Below are 23,408 nucleotides of genomic sequence, written 5' to 3' on the forward strand. Positions count from 1 at the left end.
AAGGCCAGAGTTCAACTTTTGTGTTCTTGAAAGCTCATTAAATAATTTCTGGCAGCTGATAGATGTAGACCTCAAGCCACAGTAAGGGAGTGTCTACCTCTTCTTGTCTAAATGGTATTTTTTTGTCCCTTGTGACATTTATCAGAATAACACTGAATGACTGCAGCACCAAGAGGTCTTAGGCTGTTTTTATATCCCCTCTCACAAAGGGGCCTCACAGTACAGAATGCTTAAAGGTTGTCATCAAAGTCAGAGGCGGAACAGTTGCAACAACTGCAGTTTTCATGCTGAATCAGAGGAAAGCAGAAATTTTCAGCTGGGAAAGATGCAGTGGAAATAACTGTCTCTGCCCGTAACTCTATGTGTGTGTGCGTGTGTATGCGTATGTATGTATGTGTGTGTGCGTGTGTATGCGTATGTATGTACTTACTAAGGCCTCATTCAAATCACACCACATACTTGATATTTGTTACTGTTTCCCTTTGATTGGTTTTTCTTTTCTTTTCTTTTCTTTTTTTTTTTTTTGTTTGTTTTTTCGAGACAGAGTCTCACTCTGTCACCCAGGCTGGAGTGCAGTGGTGCAGTCTTGGCTCACTGCGACCCCCACCTCCTAGGTTCAAGCAATTCTCCTGCCTCAGCCTCCCAAGTAGCTGGGAGTACAAGCACATGCCATCATGCCAGGCTAATTTTTGTATTTTTAGGAGAGACAGGGTTTCACCATGTGGGCCAGGCTTGTCTTGAACTCCTGACCTCAAGTGATCTACCTGCTTCAGCCTCCCAAAGTGCTGGGATTACAGGCGTGTGCCACAGCACCCGGCCTGATTGGTTGTTTTTGTTTTGTTTTGTTTTTTGAGATGGAGTCTTGCTCTTTTACCCAGGCTGGAGTGCAGTGCTGCCATCTCGGCTCACTGCAAGCTCCGCCTCCCGAGTTCACTCCATTCTCCTGCCTCAGCCTCCCGAGTAGCTGGGACTACAGGCACCCGCCCCTATGCCCGTCTAATTTTTTGTATTTTTAGTAGAGACGGAGTTTCACTGTGTTAGCCAGGATGCTCTCGATCTCCTGACCTCGTGATCCACCCACCTCAGTCTCCCAAAGTGCTGGGATTACAGGCATGAGCCACTGCGCCCTGCCTGATGGGTTTTTTATAAAATATTTTTATGGATACTATCGACATGCTTTTAATGATTGTCTTTTCCAGTAAGATGGGGAGGGTCTGGATGTTTAAAAAAGAAATCAAAAGGAAACCACAGAGGAAAAAGAGAAATGTTGAAGGTTTTTCTGCTTAAAGCTGAAAGATGCAAGTTGAATGAGAACAACCTAAGAGGTGTATGTTTTATTCTTTCTCCTTACAGAAAAAGTGAGCAAAGAGCACAATCATACAAAAGAAAACACCATCCAGACCACCACCAGGTAGGCGACTTCGTGTGGCGTTCCTCCAGAGCACCCCATGTGGGCCACCAGCCCGTACTACATGTTGAACGTTGCTCCCCAAACCTCTTTCTCCCACTGGGTTCAAAGGAGTCACACCCTTTACCACCATTTTCTACCAAAATTTCTCAGTTGGTAGAAACAATACAGAAGTAAAGGAGGAAGACCACTAATATTTACTAAACATCTAATAGGTGTCACTTTGCTGGGAAATTTTCTATATGTTATTGTTTTGTATTCCTGACAATAATTTTGTGAAGTAGATGTTATTACCATCCTCTCTGTGGAAGTGTCTTGGCCTGAGAGTTGAGCTGGGTGGCTCAGCTGGGACTCGGGACTGGGTCTGTATCTCACGAAGGCCTCTTTCTGTCTTACTGCAACCCTGCTCCTGACTGCCTCTGTGACTGTAGGCTGATAATTTGTCACCAAGGATATCCCAACTTTTTTTTTAACCTCCCAGCATTATTTGCAAGCCAAAGATTTTAAAAGCAGGAAAAAGGTAATGCTTTTAAAAAATTGCAAGAAAATTTATATCATTCACCACTGTGGACAAGGGAGTTTTCCACTTGCCAAAGGCAGTCTAAGGAGGTCAGCCAATGTAGGCTGCCCACTGTCCATCTGCCATTGTGAGAAGAGGAGGACCAGCCAGTGCTGTTGCTCCCATGGAGCCTTGAAGTCCACCCAAACCTAAAATGTTGTAGGCGAGAGCCAGCAGGTGAAAACCCCACCACTGCAGAAAAGGAGCTCAGGGGAAATGCATTCTCCACCTCTGAAGGACCATTCTCCACTTTCAAACCTCCCTCCAATTTCTGAGTTAGCCCAAGATACGAGCTTTACAGGATGATCAAGAGCAATATACACTTTTAGGATGAATAACTAGGAACAGTGGAAACTAGCTGGGAGCTACCAAGGAGTCTTAAAATCAAGGAACTTTGCTTTCCTGAGCAAACTGAGAAAGATTCTTTCTGATGGGAACAGTTGCTAGGTTTTGTTTCTAATTTTCTTGCAACAAAAGGTAAATGATATTTTTCTTTTTGATGTGTTATTGATTGACCTCACAGCATCATCAGGCCTGTGGACAGTACTCATTTAAACTTTAACCGGAGGTTTAAAAAAAAATTCCATTAATTGGAGTTTAGGAATGTCAAATTTCAAAGAGCAATTAATACAGAGCCAGCTTGCCTCACACTGGGTTTATTTTATTTATTTATTTATTTTTATTTTATTTTATTTTTTTGAGACTGTGTCACTCTGTTTCCCAGTCTGGAGTGTAGTGGCCCAGTTGTGGCTCACTGCAGCCTCCACTTTGCAGGCTCAAGCCATCCTCCCACCTCAGCCTCCCGAGTAGCTGGAACTACAGGCGTGTGCCACCATCCTCTGCTGATTTTTGTAATTTTTGTACAGATGGAGTTTTGCCATGTTGCCTAGGCTGGTCTCAAACTCCTGAGCTCAAGCTATGTGCCTGTCTTGGCCTTCCAAAGTGCTGGGATTACAGGGGTGAGCCACCGTGATGAGCTCACACTGGGTTTATATAGTATTAGGGAAAGAAACCTCGTTCTGATAGAAGAGAAGAGTGGTATATATTAGTGTTGTGTCTGTATATAAGTATACAGACAGAAAATGAGACTAGGAAGTTGGACTGCAGATTGTATTGAGAAATGGCTTTCGGGGGATGGAAAGGCTATTTTGTATATTAAGTTTGATGCCCAAATAGGAGATGTGAGCTCCCATGGAGTCCATCCTGCCCCCTCCTACATCTAACCTTAAAGCTATTTAGTATATTGCTTGTGTCTGTGGGTCTAAACATTGATGAAATTGGCTAGATTAGTAGACCTTGAAAGACAGCAGACTTAAAATAATAAATATTCATTTTAATTTGCTGCCATAGGATTCTTGAAGTGTTAAAGGTTAAGTCCCCTAGAGATGGAGGTTCTCGTGGAAGTGCTTTATTGAGGGAATGCTCTCAGAGGAACCTGCAAGGAGGTGATGGCGGCAGAAGAGGGAAGAAGGAGAAGGAGCTGAGAGCAAGGATGTGGTTTTAGCTGGTTTGTAACTTCAGCTCCATCCCCCAGGAAGGTTCACTAGCTTCAATTAATCCCTGCAGGGGATGTATAACTGCCCACGTTAGGGGCAGTTCCAATGGGGACAGCAGTTCTCACTTACAGTTGTCAGGCAACACTTACAGCAACTCCGGGGTGGGTGCACTACTGCTGGAGGGAGGATGTGGGCAGGACCCCACGAGCATGATCTATGGAGGTTTCTGCTGGCTCTTTAAGATTACATAAGATTTATACAACAAAAAGATGTGCTGCAAGACCATATTATTTTATGCTTTTCAGGTGTTCTCTGGGAAGAGGTAAGAGGAGGCCCCAAATTGGCCCCATACAAGGACTTTAATGTGCCTCAAGCCTAAACTGCCTTGGCTGGAGCTGAAGCATGATTATAGGATAGAGGAGAAAAAAAAGAAATTTAACCATTTGGCAAAAATGATGCAATCCTTAAATTCTCCTCTTGCTGGGAGATTATGAGTAAGAGGAAATCCGAATTAGAGCTTTTGCCCAAAGCGAAGGGAGAGGTTCTTCCTGTGAGCCCCCAGCATTATATGGTGTTTAGAAATCAGTGTTAAGGAATTATTGGCTTATAGTTCTACAAAGTCCTCGTTGTGTTTTTTATTTTTATTTTTTCCTTTGAGTAGAGACAACTTGCTTGATTAGCCTATCCATAAATAGATCTCTTTTTTACATCTTGCCTTATTATTTCAGGTGGAATAGAATCAAATTTTTATGCCAAGAAATCCTCTTTAACCTCAGTTAACTGATAATCAGAGACAGAAAAAAAATGCCAACTTTCTTTCTTCTTTCCTGACTCCTGTTTTAGAAGGAACTCTTACTTTGCACATACAAGATCAGTGTGTGGATTATGCTTTAAGGTGTGATTTGTGATACATTTCAAAAAGATTTACATCAAACCTCTGAATTTTTGTATCTTCAGATTTTTAAATAATAATGGAGTGTTTATTTAGTAATCATATCTTCTGTTTGATTTCCTAGAAGAAACTGACTATTCAGAAGGACAGTTCATAATTGGAATCAAGTTCAGAATTTTTCGCACTTTGAGAGTAGCTAGATATATTTAAGGTAGTTTCATTTGTAAAGGGCAGGCCTGGGATGCCAGCCTCAGCACAGCACGGAGATCAAGCCTTCCCTTGCCTTTCTCATGCTGGTGAATGCCTAGAATCTCCTGATCCTAGCATCTGGATATCCAAGAATATGAGGTGGGGAGAAGAGACACAAAACTGAAGAAAGGAGCTGATTCTATCCCTGCCTTTTATAAACCCACAGCTTCCCTCTCAATTGTTTATCATTATTTATCTTGATGCTCATTTCAACCACAAGACTAAGGAAAAGTGTAGCAACCGAAGAGGAAACACTCTGTAGCTTGGCGTTCCAATACGTGCTTGCCAGTGAGTCATGGGAGTGCTGATGCCCGTGTCCTGCACCAAGAGAAAACGAAGTCCATGGATATGTGCTGTTAACTCTGCATCCCGTAAGGGTTGGTGACTGCACTTCCCTCATCATCAAATCCTCCCTTCTCACACCTGTCCAGTGGCAACTCTGCCCATTGTTAATACCTCTGTTATAGGATGGGTAGATAAGGAGAGTGAAAATGATGGGAGACAGCATTCTTTGTTAACGATTTTTTAAAGGGGTTTAGGTGAAGCTAAAGGTTGAAACTAATAACTACCAAGTTTCTGGATCACCGGGTCTCTACCTCATTTTTAAAAACTCTTATAATGGAAAATTTCAAACATATACAGAAGTATCTGTCATCCAATCCAACAATCATCAATTAATGCTTTATGATATTTTTATCTATCTCCCTCCTCTAATTCCCCCTCCCTGTAGATTATTTTGAAGCAAATCCCAGACATCATTTTAAGAACTGGTTTGAGAATCCCCTTTTTTTTAATCCTAAGAACTTAGACTCAGCTTCTTAAATTACGAAAATCTTCCCAAAAGTAAAGGAGAAAAACAATCCACCAAGGCACACCATGTAGCCAGGCAGAAAGATCAATCTACTTAGCAACTGAAGTGGTTGAATTATGTGGTCCTGCTCACCAATGCCTTGACCCTGTTGCTCCACCCTTGTTTGTGTCCTCATAGGGGCACTTCCCACTGAATCAGTCCTTTAGATGGAACTTCACCGTAAATGCTAAAACAGCAGTCTCTTTCCCTGTTTAACCTCAGAGTCTAGAAAATTCAATCCTGTGGGTTTCCTTTGAGATAGTGTATGGACTGAGTGTTCTTAATGCCACTCTATCCGACAAATGAGATGAGGAGAGAGTCTCGGCCAGACCCATGAGAACAGAGGGACCGAACATTTCAGACTAATAAAATCCTGATTTTTCTATTTCCTTTCGCAGCACAAGCCTAGGTTCTGCAGGGAGCAGATAACTAGCTATTATGATCATTTGGTAGATGAAAATACATTAGGCATGATATCATAATCAGATCTCAAAGCTTAATGGAATAAAAAGAAGATCTACATCCTTTGACATGGACCATCACCCAGCCAGATGCTGGATAAGATCGAAATAGGAAAATGGAACCCTAGAGTAAGAATCAGATAGCTCCTGGCAGGTGAATTGGACATGCTCGATGTTGTGTAACACCATGAACTTCAAACAATGGCTGCCAAGAACCCTCTCTTGGTTATTTGTTCTTTCTTTTCCCCATTAATAATTCAGTGTCCATGGGGGTATAAGATTGCAGGCCTATAAGAAATACTTTCTCACACCTGGCTTGCTTCGTTCCAAAAACAAGGAAGAGTTTGCCTGAATTGTTCTTTTCTCCATTACTAGACAAAAAGCAGAAGTGGGAAAATCAGAGAAAGATAGACTCATATCATGCTGTGCAGACCAATATTTAATTTGCCCAATTTTCAGAATTTGAAATGCAGGCTATTTTTCTGTGATTTAGATAATGGCACATAGTGTTTACTAAAAGACATATTCACTTGGAATCATCCAATGTAGAATTTTCCTTTGTGATGGTTCGGATGCGTGTCCTTAAATATTTATGATTCAGTAATAGAAATTGCACAAATTTGTAAAACATGATGTGCTGCCTCAATTTGCACAATTTTCCCTTTTCAGTTCTTTGGTAGGAATAAGAGAATAATACTATATTACCTTAAAAAGTAAAAATATTGCTTTTAGAGAACACTGAATTAGACAGAAGCAATTAAGAAAAGAAACCAGAAAAAGAGCAAATGAAATTGATATCTAAAGAGGTCTCCGTATATTCTCTTTACCCTTTACATGTTGTGACTTTAAAATTAAATGCAATGAGCATTCTATTTCTAAAGAATGGAAATCGCTACTAATTTCATGGAGTCCCTTCAGTTAGGACATTTATTTCTTTATGGTGAAGCCAAGGCTGTTTTGGGGCCTCATGGCACCATCGTACATTTTAAAGACTGCCTCCCTTAGTAGGCTGCCATCTACTGGAATATTGTCACAATAAATCTGATGTCTGTGACGTTAATCATGCCCCTCTAGATGTGGTGCTTTTGTGCAGTGCACAGCCTACACCACTATCTGCAGCTGCCCTGACACACATGCTGACTTGAGAGTCTTTTCAGTGGCATTCTTTGCTGTTTATCTTTGAGTTTCTGTTTTTCAAAGAAATTAAAACTGACCCTTGAAAACAATGGAGATACACACACACACACACACACACACACACACACGGCCTGAAATTACTTCGTGCATTGTTGCCATTTGCGTTTGTTTTTCCTTGCCATTTCACCAAGCCATTTCTCAGTTCTTTGTTCTATTCCTCTACTCCATTGTCCTATAGATATTTGCCCTCTACCATTTTTCCTCCGTTCGTGACATCTATACTGAAATGTTATATTGAACAATATGCTTCTAGAATGGTTCAGTGTTGTGTTACTCTTAAGAGGCAAATTTAAATCTCCTTTTCAGGATCTGAAGAGGGCTGTGCCTTTCTTTTCATTTCTCATGGACACTCCTGTCTTTATTTCTACTGGCTTGCAATAGTATTCTCTCTTGTTTTTATGACTCCTAATTGTCAGGAATGAAGTGTAAATTGGTAAGTCTCTGTCAGTGGACATCCAGAGACTGTGTTCTCCTCTAGCTACCTTTGGTAGGTTATGCAAGAAAGATATAACCAAAAAGTATGTGTGACTTAGGTGCTGTTCTTATCTGGAATTTTCTCTCAAGAGTATCTTCAGGGTTGTTACTAGAAATGTATCAAGTCTTTCAAGGGTTGACCTCTGTGAAGCAGCCCTCTTGCATGATGTGGTGGGCCAGGAGATGATCCACATTTCACTAGCATCATCTGTAACTTCCACATGACAGAGGCTTGCGTCACTGCAGGGAAGACAAAGTTCATCCGTTCTCAGCTCACCTCAGCAGAAAGCTCATCGTCTTTGTTTGTGTATAAAGTCAGATTCCTGCGGGAGATCCTCCACAAGCTGACATTTCGAGTATCCGGACGTGCAGGGTTCACATCCTTGGTCTGTGGTTGGCTCTGGCTCCCCCGGTCTGGCCTCTCCACTGCAGCGGCCCTCGACAAGGCCTGGCATTGTGCTCCTTGTCCCGAGAAGTTTCCTGGCTCCACAGTGCCTGAATGCTAGAGCAGCAGCAACAGGAACTTGTTCCTTGAAAACTTGGTGTTAGGTTATACATGTTGGCCCACCTTTAAGACAACCTGAAATAGGAGGCATTTATACTTTTCAAAGAAGAAAATACTAAACATGAACAATACGTATATTTTCCTAAGATGCTCTACTTTTCTTCTACAATATTGCATACAACCTCTTCCTTCCATAGCTGTCAGACTTCTGAAACTGAAGCAGACTGATACTGAGGGTCATAACTGAGATGCAGTTGTTTCTGCCTGTGTCTTTTACAACTGTCCCTCAGAGCTTTCTCTTTAAAAGACCGAGTCTTTTCCAAAGTAAAGGATCCTAAACAGTAAAATGTAATAGTTGTTTTTAACTTTTAAAAGTATCTTATTTCCAGATAATATAGGAGCACATAAAGAAAATGTATTTTTAGTCCTACTACCTAGAGACAGCCACTGCTAAGTTGGTGGTGTGTATCCTTGCTGGGTTTTTTTTTTTTTTCATTTATATATGTATAAATTCATATTTATAAGTATATATATGTATAACTGAATCCTACTACCTATACAGTTTTATAATCTTCTGTTTTCACCTAGCAATATATAAGATTGTCCATTTTTCCATGGACGTTCTCAACGTTATTCTTTTAATGTTTGCATAGTATTCAGTGTTTGCCTGCATTACAATTTATTTAATCAGTCCCTTGTTGTTGGATATCAAGGGTTCCCCCCCAAAAAATTGTTAATATAAACAATGGTGGGATAAAATGACTCAAAACAGTATTCACATTTTTCAGGCTGTTGGTACGAATTGTCAAAATGACTTTTAAAAAGATGGAATCTGCAATTCTAACAGTTTTCATGAGAGACAGAGACAGAGGGAGACAGAATGTTTCAAAGGCCTGACCAACTCTGTGCTTATAATTAAAATTTTTTAACGATTGAAGAGTAAAAAATTATATCTTCCATTTAAAGTCTTTCATTTATTGATTCCTAGTGCTCTTAAGCATTTTGTTCATGGAGAGACATTTGTATTTGCTCGTGTGTGTGTGTGTTGGTTTTTTTTTTTTTTTTTTTTTTTTATTTATTTTTTTTAGACAAGGTCTTGCCCTGTCGCCCAGGCTGGAGTACAATGGCACAATCTCCACTCACTACAGCCTCTACCTCCTGGGCTCAAGTGATCCTCCCACCTCAGCCTTCCACGTAACTGGGACTACAGGCATGCACCACCACGCTCGGCTAATTTTTGTATTTTTTGTAGAGACGGGGTTTCTACCATGTTGCCCAGGCTGTTCTCAAATTTCTGGACTCAAGTGATCCTCCTGCCTTGGTCTCCCAAAGTGCTGGGATTACAAGAGTGAGCCACCATGTACAGTCTTGTATTTTTTTTTTACTGTCATTTCTTACTCTGTTTGGTGGCTTGTCTGGGTTGGATTTTTTGTTTAGTTGTTGCTATTGATTTTTTATTATTATGAAATTTTTTTACCAAAATAGAAAGAATAAGAAAATGAATCACTATATTCCCATCACCCATATTGAACATGTATCAACATTTTGCCACACTTGGTTTACCAGTCCTTTTTCCTCGTGTATTTTAAGTCACATCCCAGATATCAAACATTCATTCCCAGATTCTTTGGTATATATCTCTAAAAAGTAAGGAGATTTTCCATGATACTCTTTCACATCTTACAAAATTAACAACACCTTTAGTTTTTAATTGCTGTAAAGTTTCTGTTTCATTGGCCTCAGCCAAGTGTGCAGCCACATCAACGGAATTGGAGGAGAGGAAACCCAGCTTAGCTGCCTTGTCACCTCCAAAAATTAAAGAAGAAAATCTGCTGCCTATATGCTTGTAGAGTGATGGAGTACACTTGAGTCCCCTCTGCCCGTGGGCCCATTTAGAAACCCACTGAATCTGCAATGTCAGCCTCAATTTTTAGATAAATGTCCCAGCTGAAGCTTGTGAATGTATAGGAATAATCCAAGTTTTATTCACAACAGCCCCTCTTTCTTTGAAAATGTGTGAGCCCAACATGATCAGTGACTGAGTTTTCAGGCCTAACCTGCTGGGGCCACAGGAGGTCCCTGTTATGTCCCTTGTATGGTCAGATAAGGAATTTTCTCTTTCAGATGGTCAGGGTTGTCTTCAGGGCAGAGACTCACAGTCATTTTTAATCTTGGGCAGTCTTGTCCACCCCCACATTACCTAACCTGCCACCCGGGGTCCTTTTCATTACAGTAAATAAAATCCCTTAGGAACAGGGGTTCCCATTTCTGTGGTATTGAAAAGGGAAGGGCAATGTTCGTGTGTACCATGAAAACTTTTCTTTCATTATAGATTACCTTTTTAATTGACCGTAAGAATGTTAGTAAGACAACTGGCCCTGACTGTTATAGGTAACATGTTAATATCTGGGCACATTTCAGAAGCAACAGCTATACAACTGCTTCTTCAAAATGAAAATGAGGAAGTTAGGAAGACCACACACGGTCCTAGGCCACATGGAGTGATTGCTACCGCAGAACAAAAGGACTGTATCAGGGTTTTCTTCTATATTTCACATGATACTGATGCAACTGTATAGAATATTTACGTTTTATTTTTTAAAGTGTTTGAAATTCTTTTACAAAAATATGTAGAACTAAGCACTTAATATATTTCAAATACAATTACTTATAAATATGTTACACAACATGTACAAATATAAATATATAAAAAGAAATGTTAAGCATCTATTATTTTAAGTTATTAGCAAATAAAAGGAAGTAATATTTGAGAAAAACAAAATCACTAAAGTGAAGAAAACTGCGTTAATCATGAAAATTAAGTTGAAAATGAAATACTCTTATTTGATATTTGATATTTTCAGAAAGTGAAATATGTAAAAATAAAGTGTTTTTGTTTTTGAGTTGTGAGCTTACTTTCATGTAAGCTATTCCAGCTTCTCGAAGAATGTCTTCTCACCTTAAAGTGCTTGAGAAAATGTTGAGGAGATAGTTATAACTAATACAAAGATTTCCTTTATTCCTTATCTTTGAATAAACCCACCTTTCTTATTTGATATGTTTAAGAAGTATTAAAAAAAAAAAAAAAAAAACACGTCTTTTGTCCTTTGGCAAGGCCTGTAATCTGTTATTATTAGCAAGCTCTAGTTTTTGTTCAAAGAAAACATTTCCGGTTTGTTCTCATTTCCTTCAGTTTCATTATATGAAACATAGATTTGGAGATCCCATATGCAAGTTACCTGTATCCATTTTAATTCTGTAACATGCATATTTCACATATTCAAAATATTTTTTAACTAAAGTCAGATTAATTCTTGACATAACTTTGGTCTATTGCCTGCCTTTTCTTGTGGCTTTTGGAGACATGGAAAACTGTTTTCTCAACTACTGCTTCCTGTTCACTTCAAAATGTTAATGCCGTGTGTCACTCCTGGAGGGTTTCTCAAGGTCTAAGTGATTCAGAGGTCAGAGTTTTTAAAATACTGGCTTAGTGATTTTGGACAAATCTATGGCATTTCAGTTCTTAAAAAATAACATGATGTATCAACATGGAAAACCAGTATTGCAGTGGCTTAACAACTGGGTCTGAGTAGAGAGGAGGAAGACACTGTTACCAGGAAGGCCCAGGGGCTGAGGTCAGCTGGGGAGCAGGTAGCAGTTAGAGAGAGAACACGTTGAACACGTTGGCTCCCACAGAACTGTTCTACCCCACACTGGGACTTCAGCTCTCTTTTTGCAATATGTAGTTTCTCAGACATATATCTAAGTGAGATAACTTGTTTTAAAAATTTCCTTAAAGTAACGCAAAAGAAAATTAAAAATTACCCCAGATTCTTTCAGACATGTTTCACCCAGCTCTCGAAAGAAATCCGTAAACCCTGTTAGGTCACATAATACATGGCTGAATATATATATGATAATCGAGTACTTGATTAATTCACTGAAGATTTTTTTTTTTTTTTAAGATTCACTATTTTAAAAAAATTTACTAAGGTAATTTGTCTCTGCCCAGATAGAAGTCAGACTACCACTATAGGATGACTTGCTAGAAACTCTTACATTTAATAGAATTTCATGCCACCCTGATCTATCTAGTCCCTTCCGAGTTCTAAGTAAAAACTCATTACAGTGCAGTCTTTTTTTCTTTGTTTAATCTTTTTCTTTTCTATTTGTCATTCCCAAGTTTAGTCTTGAAAGTTACTGTCTCTTAGAAAAAAAAATGTTTCTTCTCTATTGCTCCTTTAAAACTGTTGTGTCTGAACTTTCTCTCAGTCTGTACTCACCTTCTTTTCTTTTTTCTTTTGGTTTTGTTATTGCTGTCAAAATGAGAATCCCTGTAATGTTTGGTTTCAGTGGTGGCACTTGGGGAGGGTTGGTTTTAGGTAGATGGGCCTTGGCTTCTGCATGAGGCAAAATTCCCTGTTGGCCCTCAGGTGTTAAAGGTGGAAATACTGGTGTCACAATAGGCACTTAGCAAAATGTATCACTGTTTAGAGCCATCATCCTTTATGGCCTGTTTTATTATGTATTGTAAATCTTTTCCTTTCTCAGCCCTGTGCTGCTGACCCCACATCCCATGCCTGGCCTGGAATTGTCCACTGACTATGACACCCCTGCCGCTTCATGTCTTAGCCCTTAGATTTTCTACAGGAGAAAAATCAAAATGTACTTTCCGCAGCCATTTCACTTGTATGTGAAATGTATGTTGAGTTTGAGAAAAGAAACTCAAGTAGATAAAAGTTTTATAAGATTGTATTTTCAAAACCCAGGGAAATTAACAGGGGGCTTGGGCTCTTTGATGTCCATACCATCAACTTCCAGATGCTGCTACTGAATAGTTACTGAATATTTATATGAATTATGTAAGTCTCCCAGGTAGCCTATCTTTGACCCGGGCCAAAGGGAACGTGTTGTGATAGATGATGATTTTGTTGAGTGAAAATAAGTGATGATTCCCTCCCCATTAGCTGTTAATTTCCACCTCTTCCTCTATCAACTTTTTACCAAAAATATTAACCAGAAATAAATCTCTTTTTTTGCTTTTTTCCACTTCCTTGGCTTACTTTCTGAATGGAGGGGCTTTTGCATAATCAAATGACTAAAGTCTAGGCAGGCGAAGATTCAGAAGCAAGAGCTATATGGTGTTCACAAACTGGCTCCTTTTCTGGAATAGTGGGTGACTGGCTGAAGCTACCAGTTGGAGGACAGTACAAACATGCTTCAGGGCACATGCATCGTAAAGTCCAATGTATTTCATGGATTGTTTTACTCCCTGGGAAGATGCAGCCTGCTTCATCCTGTGTCCGGTGCCTCCTGGAACTTGCCTCTCCACTGCCCACTGCCAACAGTGACAGTCACTGAGCAGCATGAACGAGGTGTCAGCCTCACCACCCCTTACTGAAGTGCTTTGTCCACTGCAATGCTGGGTGTCACCTGAGAACGGATGTGCTTCTGTACTTTACAGTCACTGTGAGGCACAGGAGAAGGAAAAGAACTTACATACGATCCAGCATTCTAAAAATGAATAGGATGGAGTTACACATGGAGTATCTTCTGTTTTCTTAGTACCTTGTGCAGAGAGTTAAGAATAACCAGTGTTATTGGAGACATAATCCCATGAAGCAAGCTCTGCTCTATAGGGCATGCTCCAAGTTTAGTTTTTTCTCCTTCCTGAAGCATGAAGCTAGTCTGGGCACCAGAAGGATTAATACACAGATGTGTATGTAGCCATAGTGCCACCATGTGCTTTACAGCTTTGGCGAAATAGAAGCTTACAAACAACTAATGACCTCGTTACCCTTCCTTCTTCATTTAGAGTTAATAGCAGAGACAGGCTCGCTCTTGGAAGCTGTAGGTACAGCAGTGGCGAATGTTTAGAGTTGCAAATTGACCAGGCCCACGAGTGACAGAAGTTTTAGAAAATTGGGGCGTATCTTAACTTCTATAGGGAAATAAAGACAAAAATTATTTTTACTTGCTCTATTTCTCAATAGAAAAGTCTTTCCACTTCCTTCAGTACCTTTACACTGAAACGACTGGTGCCTACTCCCCTCCATCACCCCCTTCTCTTTCTCTTCCTTTTCTCCATCTGTTCCAAGGATTCATGGGTCTCTATTGTCCATAAATTCCTTAGGTGTTAACGGACCAACGAAAGGCAGTGTAGCTGAGCGGGAAAGAGTGCAGAGGTGGAAGCCAATGTGCTCAACTCATGGGCATGAGCAACTACCTGACTTCTTTGTGCTTAAGTCTCCACATCTGTAAAATAAGGATAATGCAGTAGTCCTTCCTTATCCACAGGGAATATGTTTCAAGACCCACAGTGGTTGGCTAGGCCGGGTGGCTCATGCCTGTAATCCCAGCACTTTGGGAGGCCCAGGCAGGCAGGTCGCATGAGGTCGGGAGTTCGAGACCAGCCTGGTCAACATGGCAAAATCCCATCTCTACTAAGAATACAAAAATTAGCTGGGCATGGTGGCACACGCCTGTAATCCCAGCTCCCTTCTGAGGCTGGAGAATTGCTCGAACCCAGGAGGCGGAGGTTGCAGTGAGCCGAGATTGCGCCATTGCACTCCAGCCTGGGCAACAGGAGCAAAACTCTGTCTCAAAAAAGAAAAAAAGACCCACAGTAGTTGCCAGAAACCTCAGATAGTGCTGAACCCTATATACACGATGCTTTTTCCTATGCATACATATGGTAAAGTTTAATTTATAATTTAGGCTTAGTAGGAGATTAACAACAGTAACTAATAATAAAATAGGACAATTAGAACAATATTCTGCATAACAGTATTGTTATTCTGGATTAAGAATTATGTGCATGTGGTCTCGCTCTCAAACTATCTTATTGTATTGTACTGTGGATAACTGAAATCAGAAAGCCAAACCATGGATAAGGGGGGACTGCTATAATAATGGTAGCTACTCTCATAGGGTTCTTATGAGGACCAAGTGAAGTTAATACACACAAAGCATCTTCAATCAGTGCCAGATACTTAGTGTTTGTTGCTATTTTTTATTGAGCATGTACTATGTACTGAGGACTTTAACATGGAACATCTCATTTCAACCCTTACAGCACCCCTCTAAAAGATGGCATTGTTAAACCTCTTTTTCAGTGATGAAACTGAGGCTAGAGGAGTTATTGATTGGACAAAGGTCCCTTAACTATGAAGTAACCAATATGAAATTCAGACTCCAATTTTTCTGATTCCAAACTTTCTGCAAAACCACCACACTCCCTACCTCCTGGCATGAACAGATCCGAATGCAGAGCATGGCGGCTGCATGTTTGGTCTGAGACCAATTCCCTGTTAACCTAATGTCTTCTCTCTGTAGCTAAGACTTACACCAGCCTTAAGCTGCCTTGCCTTCTGAAAGTTTCTCCATTGATTCTTTGCCCCATAGAAACATTGGCAGCCCTTTTGTGCATTTTTAGTATCCAGCAGGACTCCCTTCTAATTTTCTGCTCCCTCAGAAGAAATCTTTTCTTTTCTATGCAGGATAAAGCTGGCATCCAGGGTAGAAAATTATTTTGAATGTTGTTTCCCTCAGTGATTATCTCCCTTTCAATTCAGTTTCTTCTGAGCAGCTCAGTGATAATAGGGCTCCACTCCTCACATCAGCAGGAATCTGCACTTTGGAAGAGAGCATGTGAAGACACAGCGCTAGCCCATTGCTACTATTTAGCAAGACCCAGGAGACCACTGCCAGCACATAGCACAGCAGCCTCTGCTCGCTTCACCTAGAAAGCTAAGTGAAGGTTATTCTTAAATATACCTGTGGTCTTGACCAGCCCTCTCTTTTAAACTCTTCTTCGACCTGCAAGTGTCGCTGCTGGCTGGCGATGTTGGCCACTAGCATCACCATGTCCCATCTGGACTGCTGCACTGGCCACATGCCTTGTCTTCTGCAAGTCCCTTAGGCCACACTGCCTGCTGCAGCCACATGGAGCTTTCTGAAACTGAAGTCCAGTTCCCTGATCCCCTCACCTAAAGACACTGCAGTGCCCTCACTACTGCTGGGACAAAGCCATGATCACGGCACACAGGGTCCAGCCTCATTTCCCTCCACCATGGGCCTTCCTCCAGCTTTGCAGGCTGGCTGTGCTCTCTCCCCGTGCTGGGGCCACCTTCCCCAGCTCCTTGAAACCCTAAGGACCCTACTTTCCATTCTGCTCATGGTGGCTTTTACAGGAAGGCCCTTCCTGGGCTCCCTGGCCAGGCCAGGCCCTGTGGTCACACTGTGTCCCCTCCTCCACTGCCTTAGCCACCCTTTCAAGTTATGAGATGTTTGGTAGAAAGCGACATATCTGCCCTTTTGCTTCTCCCCACATCCTGCCTCCTACTAGCCTATAGCCAGTGTTCACTTCTTAAGCCTGTTTAAATTGTTTTGTGTTTAAGATACAAAGAAAAACCATGGCATACAAAGTGGTGCTAAATCTAGCCTAACATAGTCATGTAAAACTATATCATCTATCAATGTATGTTTTACTTTAAAAAAAAGTGTCTTCCATTTTCATCTTAACATTCTCTTTTTAAAATGGAATAATAGCAACCATAGCCTTGTGGCATGTTTAGCAAAGCAGCGCTAGTCCTGGTAGTCCTAGGCTTGGTCTGTTGTTCTGCTCCAGATCTGCTCTTTTGCCCAGGAGAGTGGTTGGAGCTAGTGATCCCTCCTGGCTGCGTTTCTCCGCCTTCTGGGAAGGTTCAGCCAATCAGAGGCACTGGTGAGAGGTAGGGGTGGGACTTAAAGTAGAACCTGGGTATTTTCCCCACTCCCTCTCTGTCTCCCGGAGTAGCTGCATCTCTTCTAGTGCTCCAGCTCCTATGACCTGGGCTCCATTTATCTCCTCCTTTTGTTCCTCCGGCCTCAGGGTGGCAATGGCTTCCTGCCCTTCCTGTGTCTGGGCTGTGTTACTACCCCGTGGAACTTCCACTATCTGGGTACCCAGTTCCTATGGTTGAATTTCCTCTGTTGTAAATAAATAGGGCTTTCCATTTTCTAGGTTGGACTCTGATGGATACTCTAGTATTCTCATATGTGATCGCGGTGCTTGTTCACATTTTATTTTAGAGGCCTGGATGATGGACCCTGTGACCGAGTTAGAATCCTCTGATTAAAAACTTTCAATCCTTTGTGTTCACTATGGTCATGGTTTTAGGGGGAACCCTGGCAGGATGTCTGGTGACCCTAGTTCTAGTCTAGCTGAGTCACTAGGGGAGCTTAGGATCACTCAGGTCAGGGCCTCTCTTTCATGTTAAATGAGGGAGCTCCTTGGGGTCCCTTCTGGCAGCCCCATTTTCTGACTTTAACTCCTTCAGAACCAACACAATTTCAAGTTGCAGTTGTCATTTCTGTGGGGACCAGGGACATGTTTCCTTCAGTGTTTGGGTCCCTGGCCCCAGCCATCTGTCTTGATGTGTGCAGTGGGTCCCTGAGGGATCAGGTGACAGAATATGGGTGAGCCAGGGCAACTCTATCTCTACCGGGAAAACCACAGACAGGCCCTTTCTGATTCTGACCCAGGCAGGGCACAACACACACACACAGAGAATAGAGCAAGAGGAAAATGTACTGCTCAGCTGTCCTCCTCTACGGGTTTAACAGTGTTTCAAAGATGATGTTTCATATATTCCCCCCAAATATAAAACCCATAGGCAGAAGGTACAGCGGGCACTTGTCTGATGTAATGACTTTTCTTTTTCTCCATTTTAAGCACAATCTTCTTATATTCACTAAACACCATTGCAAACAACACCTTATCCAATATTGCGTATGTATGTATTTGGGGCCAGATGCTCTGGGTGTCTTAAATAACTTTAATTTACTAAACCTCCCTCCCCCCCCCCCCCCCCAGCCCTTTCTTTTCAGAAGACACATTTAGACAATCACCATTCTCCTCCAATTCAAAAGAACTGCTGCCCAGTGAATCTGTGCTGCACGGAAGAATATCAGCTCCAGGTATGGAAACATTGTTGGCTTTGCTTCTGCTGTTGATTGCTTAAGAATTACTTTTCTGAAACGTGTGAATTTTCAGATACTTTCAGCTTATGGATGTAGTTATTCATATAAGGCTAGGTTTTAGAAAAGAAGGAGAAACTCAATTTAAGCTACAAAAGTTTATTAAAATGTTTACAGTAATAAGCCTCTTCATCTTTGCTTTAAGAGCTTATTGTTCTTTACCTGCTGATATTTCACCCACATAATGAATTTCTTTTTCTTTAAAATAATGAAGTATAACCTGAAAATAATTTGCTTCACACATTGTATTTCAGGCTGGCAGCCAGGAATATAAGGGAGGGCAGTGGCAAGAGCGCTAGTCCCCAGCAGGGCAGGTCATGACCCCAGGGGGTGTGGCCCCCACAAAGACCACCTCAGTTTGCATGGAAACAAGACAGCTCATTGAGGAAACCTTGCCACCCAGATTTTTGTGTCTCTTCTTGTCCATAGTATCTACATATATCCAGCCAGTGCTCCATCATTTTGCCATCTCAGCCATCAGCACATCATTTTTTATCCATTCTTCCTTTTTTCATTTCTCCTTTCCCGGGTGGAAGGAAGGATGTGCTTGCTGTTCCTTAGCCACAACATGGCCATCCTGGAGGGCTTACGTGTGTGTTCTCAGAGTTATTGTGAAATGAGAACATCTGAGAACCGCTGCACTCTAGTTCATACTCCTTACCCATACCTACCTATCTAGCTGCCAGGAAACTTCTGCCAGTTGCTACCTTGCCCCCCGGCTGTGGAGAGGATCTCAGCCGGGGAGGATGCGGTAGCCTCCATCCGCATTCATTTGTCCAGGAGACCAGGGCCGCCTGTGTGCAGGGCAGGACTCACAGCCGGGTTGTTGGCCCCGCAGCCTCTTCAAGAATAAAGTCCAAGTCTCCTCCACATACTCACGGAGCCCTGTTTTCCAGGGCACTGGAGAACTGATTAATTTGCAATGCAGAAAGAATTCAGTAACATCTGAAATATTGGCCTCAGGTATCACAGGTCATTGGAAATGGTTTGTGACAAACTAGGGGTGGAGGATGGGGGTGGGGAAGAAAACTGTCATTCTTGAGGCTCATAAGGGTAGTTCCATTTCTTCTCATCTCCACACATTCAGCCAAAGAATCCAGATACCTGCATGCTTTTTAGCTTTGCAGGCAGGGCTTTTCTATTCAAACACTAGAAATAACATGCTTACACAAAAACATATTACATAATGGCTGGTTCTAGAGGTGGAGAGAAATTTTGCCTAGTTTATGTCTTCATACTCAAACAGGGGCTCTTGGAACTACTGTTTACTTCCCACAGTGTCATTTTGAATAGCCATCTCCCTGGTCCCAAAATTATTGCCCTGCTGTTAAGTTGATGGATTGTGACTTTCAAATGTCAAAATAACTGCCTAGGAATTGCCTGTCAAAATGCTGTGACCCATACAGCCAGCATCCCATGATATATATACAAACCCTGCACTGCTGGCTTAATGTTTGACTTGGCTGTATTTAAAGCAGGGTTTATCGGTCAAGTTAAAACTTGACCTAAAGAGTGACTTCAGTATATGTTTAACTGTGCATAGGGGGGTTTTCTGTGATTTGGTTGATAAACTTATGTTAGACATTAGATGAACTTACAGTTTAAAAGCTTAACTCTTATTTGGGGGAGAAGGTCAGCATAACTGAAATTTTTAAAATGTAAATCCGTCCTGCTGAAAGATAATCAATCCACCCTACTTCACTAAAGCCTTTCTTTAGGTAGAGAAAAGCAAAATGACTACATTTACATTTTGTTAAAATAAGCAGCTAAAAACAAGACTTTTTTTTGTTTTAATAAGCAAGGTGAAAATGCTTTGGGAATGGGTTAAAATTAGAAAAAAAAATTAAAATGATAGGGTCAACCTTGTGGTCACGAAGTTCTCCTAATCTGAAGACAGTTTTGTAAGGATGGCCTCAATAATTTGAACTAATTGTGGAGAAGAAGTCAGAATTAATCAAAGTTAGCGGTGTGGAGACTTTTAAAGAAAACTTATTTCTTTCAAGTCTGGACAGTGATAAGTGGCCATGGATAAATATACCTACTATACATCCTCAATCCCTTAATCACAATTCTGAAATCGAAAAAACCCTACCAAACAAAATTTTTTGGTATAAATATTTTGTAGCAAAACCTAATGGGAGGCTATTTACTGTCCATATTTATTGCAACAAGGGGTGAAATTTATATATTTTGTTGCAGAACTATCAGTGCACTTGACTATGAATTGTTGTTCCAGGCCCACTGGGATGTTACATAAAGTGTGTTTTATGCACCATGTTCTGGTCCTAAAATGAGAAAGAAGTATGAATCCCAAATTACATCTGCCCCCAGGGGATTCAGATAAATATTGTGAATCTACATTTATTTTAGTAATCTGCTAAATTCTGTGCTGGGAGCAAGGACACTGAAGCTACAGTTGAGGATCTTAGAGTTCTGGAGTATAAGAGTCATGGGTTCTTATAGAACATTTCATCTGGGATAATAAGATTGAAGTGTGAAAGGAAAAAAATGAAAAGAAATTTTTGAAAGACCAATCCGGCAGCAGATTACTGAATCATTGGAGAGGATTGGGGGCAAAAGACAGGAGCCCAGCCAGGATCCTCTAGTTCCAGGGCAGCTTTATTAATGAGGGCCTGAGTTAGAGAGAAAAAGAGGAGTAGGGTGGGAGAAGCAGACAGAGGATGAGTTGGCTGGTTGAAGACTGGTTAGCTTTGCTAATAAGCACATTGAATTAGGAAATGATAGTGGCTGTGCAGAAATGGGGAAGCCAGAAAGGAGACAGCTGGCTTTAGTGACCAGGTAGAAAATGATTTGTTGTTAGTATACAAATGAAAGCCTCAGAATCTTCAGAAATCTTCTCTTAGGTAGTTTAAACATTGCTATTAAAAAACTCTTTCTACCCTTTATTTACTTAGCAAACCTCTTCTTTCAGCAGATAATGCAAAAATAAATGTCAGCCCAGAGAATTCTCTCAGATTCCCAATTAGTAGAGACCATAATTAATGAGATATAATGTGCCTAGTTCCATGTCCCTTGCAAATGCTGAAAATACATAGCATTATTTCAACAATATATACAGCATTGGTATATAGTTATGTCCCTTCTACCAATAGGATGAAGACTCCAGATGCCTTCAGATTAAGACCACAGGGTAAGGAGATGCCAGAAGAGAATATCATTTAGGGCGTAACAGCTGCTGGGCCAAGGGGATCCGTGGTAGCCTCAGTGTGTTGTGCTTGTGTTTCAGGCCTGTTGGAGAAGGAAGCCAGCAGTGAGGGGGATTGCAAAGTAGGGAGAGGTTGGTAGAACTGTGGACTGTGAAGAAATCGAGAATAGCACAGTTAACTAGGCATTTGCCTTCGGCAGATGGCATCTGAAACTCACAGCTGCCACCGTCCCAGAGAAACAGAATAAACACAGAGCTTCACGGTGTCCTGGCTGCGGTTGTTGCCAGTATTTCTAGACTGACTTTCCTGAGAACTAAAGAATGCTCGTGTTAGCCAAGACCTAACATTTTCACTTGCTGCGAATGTCTTAGGCAGAGGTAGCATCAGGAATCTTTAATAAAATGGTGAGTTAAAAACTGCTGTCACCTTCTGCGGGAGGGATGTGGGGACAAAATATCCTTAAAGCCATAAATAGATTACTGAATGTACCCTGGGGGATGATGTTGCTGCTGGTGACTTTACAAAAGAAATAAAAGAGCTTTCCTATCATGGGGGAGATAGAAATTACAGACTACGTGTAATTTAATGTGCTTTATTTAATTTATAGTTGTCTCACTTTGTGCAAGATTTACATCAATAGAAGAAAGATTCCGAGGTCAGGTGATTTTCAGGGCACGTGGATAATTCTGTATTAAAAGAAGACCCATTGCCATTATACCTGCAGCTGTCCCTGTTTCCCATCATCTTGCTGTAAGCAAAGGCTGTTAAGAGAAGAATTTATATCCCAGTACTGCTTTTAAACAATGTGGAGCTTCCATTCTGTGTTATTATGATTTTGAAGTCACAGTATGTTTGCTCTGTATTAAGCCAAAAAACAAAAACACAACCAGGGCGGGTGTGAAGGAAAAAGTGGGTCTCCATGGAATTCTCTCCGAGCGTTTGGAGTCCCCGATGCTTCCGTGTGTTATTTCAGATGCAGCCTGGAGTGAGATGATGTAAAGCACATCTGCAATTATATTCGTCAATCCCTTTCCTCGTTATTTCCTAACTTGTATTAAAAAAAAAAAAAAAACTCATTTTGTTGGTTTTGTTTATAACCTACAAACAAGAAAAGATGAACATCAGCACCCCTCACAAAAACAAGCTTTTTATGATAGGCAGGGGGAAGTTTTAGTTTCTTTCAGGACCTGCTATGCCAGTCAGAATTTGATGTTCAATCAAAAGGCTGGTTTGGAATTGTCTGCCTTGTCCCCAATCTTGTTCTTGATCCATTTTCCCCTCTCTGGTCTGCCTATCAATCTAATATACTGTGTCATATACTTTCCTGAAATCTGAATAAATGATGCCTTGCATTAGAGTGCCACCTGCAACTAGCTCTCAGCCTGACACACTCCTGGTCAGATGTGAATGACCTCTTTAAGACAGTTGGCTTAACAAGATATGTCTCAATGTGTGCATGTCACCTTCCTTTGTGTTAAGACTTCCGACTCACGCCTCAAGAGAGAGAGACACACATATAAAGCTGTCTTGGATTATATTACAGCAAACTATTTTCTTCAATCCATTCTCAAACACAGCAGATTCTTTTTCAATTTAGACAAAGTCATAGATAAACAATAGAACATTGGATGTTGGTGTGTATCGTTTTGTAACTTGAGCTCCTTTGTGATGAGACAAATTCATTTTGTACAGAGAAAGAAGCTAGCAGTTTTCAAGGATCTATTAAATTGTCAGGCACAGGATATATGTCATCTCATTTTTAATTCTGGAAACAACTCATTGAGATATAGGAATTATCCACAATTTACAAATTACTACCTGGAGGTGTAGAGAGATGTAATAACTTGTTCAAAGTCATACAGTTGGGGAGGGGCAGCACAGGAATTCAGACCCAGAACTGCACAGCACATTTTCTCTCTTTCAGCCCTATCTTGCTGCCTGCTAAGTCAGAAAATGTATCACCAGACACTGACCAAAAGGAGCACAACTCCCAGTGTTGCCCACATTTACCCCAGCTGTTGGCATTATAAGTATTACTGATGCACCGTCTTCTTTTAGTTAGAAATAAAAATTAATCCTTTAAGTAAGATGCTTGCAATAATTTATAAGTACTTACTGTTGATTAACAGA

General features: G+C 41.0%; 1 protein-coding gene across 8 annotated transcripts in view; it reads left to right on the plus strand.

Moving 5' to 3' along the window:
- Positions 1–23,408, plus strand: part of ZNF827 (zinc finger protein 827) — a 175,568-nt gene that overhangs the window by 91,877 nt on the left and 60,283 nt on the right. For all 8 annotated transcript variants that reach the window (XM_023227148.1, XM_023227155.1, XM_023227168.1 and 5 more), the window contains 2 exons: positions 1,354–1,411; positions 17,948–18,051. In XM_023227148.1, the coding sequence (XP_023082916.1) occupies positions 1,354–1,411; positions 17,948–18,051 (162 nt within the window). The remainder of the gene's footprint in view (positions 1–1,353; positions 1,412–17,947; positions 18,052–23,408) is intronic.

This window comes from Piliocolobus tephrosceles, chromosome 3 (assembly GCF_002776525.5).
Source record: "Piliocolobus tephrosceles isolate RC106 chromosome 3, ASM277652v3, whole genome shotgun sequence".
Taxonomy (NCBI): Eukaryota; Metazoa; Chordata; class Mammalia; order Primates; family Cercopithecidae; genus Piliocolobus; species Piliocolobus tephrosceles.